We start from the raw sequence: 5,000 nt of genomic DNA, 5'->3' as shown, positions 1-5,000 counted from the left end.
CAGGAGGAAGGAATCGCTATAGTATGAAACGCATACGAAAACTTCATCATCATCATCTCAATTAGGTCGGTAAATGCCGGTTAGGCAACACACCAACCATTTACAAAAAGTAAAAGTAAAAATTATATGCCACATTAAGTAGACAACAGAATAAAAACTTAACTATACAAATTGACACGTTCTTAAGCTAATGAACTAAGGTAATTCTTAAATTCGGCAAGAGATGTCATATCAGGGAGGAGCTGCTTCCAGTCTGTAGCAGTTCTTCGGCAAAAAAAAAATTTTAACATGTCTTTCTTACAGTGAGGCTCAAGACGCTTAAGACTATGGCTGTTCCTAGTACGGGTCTCATTACTAAATTTTTATGACAAAAACCCTCCTATAGCTACAAATTTTCTCAGAGGAATGCTCAGTCTCTTACTTAAGGAGGCCTCCTTCCAATTTAACGGAAAAACTATCTCCAAACAAACGGGCACGAAAATGGCATTAGCTTTTGCCAACATCTTTATGGCATCAATAGAAAAGGAGCATTAACAAACCACTATCGCGGAAAAGATTAGTTGACGATTTGTTTCTTTGTGGGATGAGACAAAGACGACATAGAACATTTCATTGAGCACGCAAATTCTTACCACCCTACTACAAAGTTTACCGCTGAAGTCTCACAATTAGGACAACATTCTTGGATACAACAGTCTATAAGAAAGAGAGATTCGAGAAAGAATGGTTTCTCGACATGCGCACGCGTTACAAACCTACTGAAACATTTCAGTAGACAGATTACAGCCGTTGCCACCTAACAGACGTTAAAAAAGGCTTCGTGAAAGGAAAAGCTCTTAGGATTCTACGGACAAACTCTTCTAAAGTTACGTTTGAGGAGAACTTTAAAAAATTTAAAACACGCCTGATCTCAAGAGGTTATTCCAATAGTCTGGCGGTCAAAATCCTCTCAGAAGTACACTTCGCAGATAGAAAAAAAGCTCTAACACAAAAACAAAAAAAGTGCACAAGAAAATACTACCCTTTGTGACACAATTTTAACCATCGCTGCCATGTTTGAAAAACATTCTAATGGACAAATGAAATTTAATATAAAACCAGCCATTACTAAGGAACCTCCTTTGATTTCTTATAGAAAAGGAAAATCACTTAAAGATAGGCTTGTATAAAGCAAAGCTATCTGAAGGCTTTTACCAACACAATGGGCACACAGCGGGAGTCGCGCATGTCTGTCAACCCAACATCCTAGCTCTGAACGAAGTAACAACTTGGAAGTCGGATTTTTATAACTCGGATGTCGGATTTCCACAACTCGGATGTCGGATTTTCAAAACTCCGATGTCGGACTTTAACAACTCGGATGTCGGATTTTTAAACTCAGATGTCGGATTTTCAACAACTCAGCACCTACAAGCTTCCTTATAGCGGTAAATCAAGAATAAAGTTTTTTTGAAACCTTCCAAATTGCAAGACTTGGGTAACAGGGCATTTTTTTTTATTTAATTTAGCTGTTCAGAGATACTGTAGAGCCATGCTAGGCAAGGCAAACCCAGTAACTCCACCAAGTTCATCTCAATCTTCTTCTCGAAAGTGGTGTGCCACGAATGTGTCTTTTTGGCAAAATAAACTCCAGGGAGAGGAGGGTCAGGGATATAGAAGCAAAAAGCGAGGACTGGAACCGAGTTTGCATTATTACAACGTCACAGTTTTAAAAGAATTTTCAAAACAAATATGGAGGCCGCGAATTTGTATTTCATAAAGAAGTGATATCTGAAATATTTCCATGTTTCATTATTTAATGAGCTGTTTTTCTAGGTTTTAAAGTGCGACTCAGTGAATTATTGTATATTGTGGATGATAAGTGCAGATGTCAATATTTTTATGATGCACAATTTGATCATGATGGCCGCTTGGTCAAAATATACTCTAACAACAGGACATGCAGTTCCTCAATTCAGTTAGCTTACCTTGAGAACAAACTCTAAGCGTAAACAAGGAAAATCCAGCCAGAAATATCAATAGCCAGTGATAATAAGCCATCGACACCGAAACACTCAAAATAATGTAATCTGCAAACGTTATGATAGCATCCACAGAAACGAACCTAAATGAATAAAAGCTTTCTTTCTTCTGAATAAGAATGTCTCTTTCCAAACTTTGTTTACATACGCCAACAAGTTTTATTCCATCCTCTGTAAATATTACACCCTCATACAATACTTCTGGTTCATCTGTATCACGTGGCATCCATCACAACGTGATTTTCCAAACTCGAGCATTGTTCTCCAAAGCACACCAATTTAACATTAAATTTCCTCTTTCATCGCCCAATGAATAAAGATTTTAACTATTTTCCGTATTGCAAGAGAGTACATGGCAATTTTAAATGGAAACTTTTTCATAGACATTTAAACCGATCTTGTACTTACAGTAAGGTGGTACAATAACTCACAAGTCGAACACCCCTTTAATAATCGTGTGCAAAACATCGATTCCATAGGGATAACTGTTAAGAGCTGAATTTGCTGTCTTAGGCTATAGAAAAATGAAAATTCATATGCTATTGTATTTACAACGATTGATAGCCCAATCACGAGCAACAACTATATCGCGAGTGTACGAGCATACTCAGTACTGTGCATTCACCACAACATGTATCAAGAAACTCTTCGAATGAAATCCTCGGACGAATCTTAATCCAATCTATCATGGTGATATAACAACGTTGTCGCAGCAGGCACGCTAGTGTAGAGTCTAAATAAAACGAAAGTTTTGAAAAATTCAAATCAGAGCTGCCGATTAGGTATTTCCAAATTAGGCTATTCCAGTAGACTTCTGAACCGATTTCACCTGATTAAAGATCGAAGGACTGCACTATTAAGATAAAAAGGAAGGCCTCGAGCTTTTGTTCTATTTACATTTACATTTTAGCTTTTCTAACATCATTTACATTTTTAGCAATTCTAACCTTTATGCTCGTTGCATGATTTTGTTGAATGCGCTGTGTATTGGAGTCAATGAAACGTATTGCCCCTGATATTCAAATACTGAAGCACAATGACGAATTCATTATCATCATCAGCTAATTCAGAATTGAGCTATTGTAATTAGATCAGACTCTTGCACTGGAATAATTGAAGAGTCAAGCTTGATCGTGTTTGTCTCATTAATAGAAGACCCTTAAAAACTGACTCTTAGTATTTCAATAAACTTCTAAAAAGATGTCGCCTGATTAAGGATCGAAGGAACGCACAAGTTCACACATACATAGTGTACTTTCCGTTCGTCAGAACCTGCCGTTCAGACCCCCAAATCGGTGGACCGAAGAAATTCGAATGACTAGGATAAAACTTATCCTTAAAATTAGTAAATTCCGTTCACGAACTGACTGCTCTGGTCGGCCAGTTCTCTCAAATGGAAATCGCCCTTATATATCGTAGAAAAATATCTAAAATGATGACTGTCGCAGCTTAGTAGAAATTAGCCCTCGTCTTTAAGTTGCGTTCGATTGACCGTATTCCAGAATAAGAATGGGCGAATAGCCGTTAGATTTCTCTTTTTAGGTAAATTTGGGCAGACACTTCTGCAAACGTTGGTTGATACATGATAATTTACGAGCGATTTTGTACTCCTCCTTAAAGGACCCTAGTCAGCCTCTGCCATTTTCGATGCCATCGAAATTATGGATATTGCATGGTGAAGCGAAATCTTATTGCTTTACTGTAAGTTGTGTTCCTGAAAGTATGTTTCATTATCTTTAGCAGTTTCACAGTGATTTCGTTCATTTCGACATGCTCCGAATAAAATATAGTAGCCAAACTCTCGCATAGAAACAAAAACAAAGGTGTGGCTGACTAGGGCCCTTTAAGAGGATTTTCTAGAAATCATTGTATGTATTCCTATTTCGGACTAGGGTCAATTGAAAGTGCCATTAGTGTTTGTATATATGTTTTACAGTAAAACCTTCTTTCTCAGGACGAAAAAAGGAGAAAATTTTAATGTTTGGTTCAAATTAAGAGTGGCTAATCTCGATTAACGGCACCCGTAATTAAACTGCATTTGTTTACCTCAACATACGGGAAACGGTAAAATTGACCACAATAGGTTATGAATATTTTCCAACTTGAGCTTGTCTCGTATAATTTAATGGAAGAAATGTGAAATTATAGTTGCGTAAGGTTTTCAAGCGCCATAAAATAAGGCAGTATTGCTTCAGACCGTCTAGAATTATTGCTAAAAAAAACTGTGAACAATTTGTCAAACTATATTCTTTTAAAGTTAGCAACAGGTTTAGGGTCTACCGCGCGAAAGATCTGACAAAACTGCACGTCGGCTTCTTGTAGATTTTGCTGAGACGGTAAATGTTTTACTGATAGATCATGAATATCCACCGAAGTCAATCTAAAATCATTTGATATTTACCCCTGAGCGTTGACCAATGCTGAACTGATTTAATTTACAATCGATCTGTTAAGGCCACGTGGTGTCAGGATGACTTGACAAAACAAAAGAAAACGCAAGTTCTGGGTTTCAGTAAGTTTATCCAGCTTACCTTAAACACGACTTTGATTCACCGAACTAAGAGTGGCTAACTTCGCTTGCTACCCGGAAACTGTATTTGTTTACCTCATCACTCTCATCAGACGGGAAAGTAAAATTGACCACAATAGGTTATGAATATTTTCCAACTTTGAAGCCTGTCTCGTATAATTTAACGGAAGTTATGTCAAATTAAAGTTGACAAAGGTTTTCAAGCACAATATAGTTCAGTGTTGTCTTAGACCGTAGAGAATTACTGGCCGATAAACAAAACTATAAAAAATTCGCCACACGACATTTGTTTTTAGCAATATATAGGTTAGAGTCTCTGCCACACAAATGATAATGACAAAACTACGACTCGGTGTAGCTAGGCGACATTTCACCGACAAAAAGGAATTGTTTTCATTGAGATAATTCTTATATGTTCTTATTTCACTCTTTTCCTATTGGAGCGAGTA

The 5,000-nt window shown here is 37.1% G+C and overlaps 1 protein-coding gene across 2 annotated transcripts in view; it reads right to left on the bottom strand.

The window, feature by feature from the left end:
* The window catches only part of LOC146473961 (E-selectin-like), a 109,234-nt gene that overhangs the window by 33,909 nt on the left and 70,325 nt on the right, over window positions 1–5,000 (bottom strand). The window contains exon 1 of one of the 2 annotated variants that reach the window (XM_085118011.1): window positions 1,968–2,187. In XM_085118011.1, the coding sequence (XP_084974137.1) occupies window positions 1,968–2,040 (73 nt within the window). In that variant the 5' untranslated portion in view covers window positions 2,041–2,187. Of the gene's footprint in view, window positions 1–1,967 lie in introns of those variants that run through there. The other variant, XM_085118007.1, reaches the window with a different exon arrangement.

This window comes from Pavona decussata, unplaced genomic scaffold (assembly GCF_977016875.1).
Source record: "Pavona decussata unplaced genomic scaffold, jaPavDecu1.1 SCAFFOLD_92, whole genome shotgun sequence".
Lineage (NCBI taxonomy): Eukaryota > Metazoa > Cnidaria > Anthozoa > Scleractinia > Agariciidae > Pavona > Pavona decussata.
Note: the sequence above shows the minus strand (reverse complement) of the source record. Positions and strands in the feature narration are given on the sequence as shown.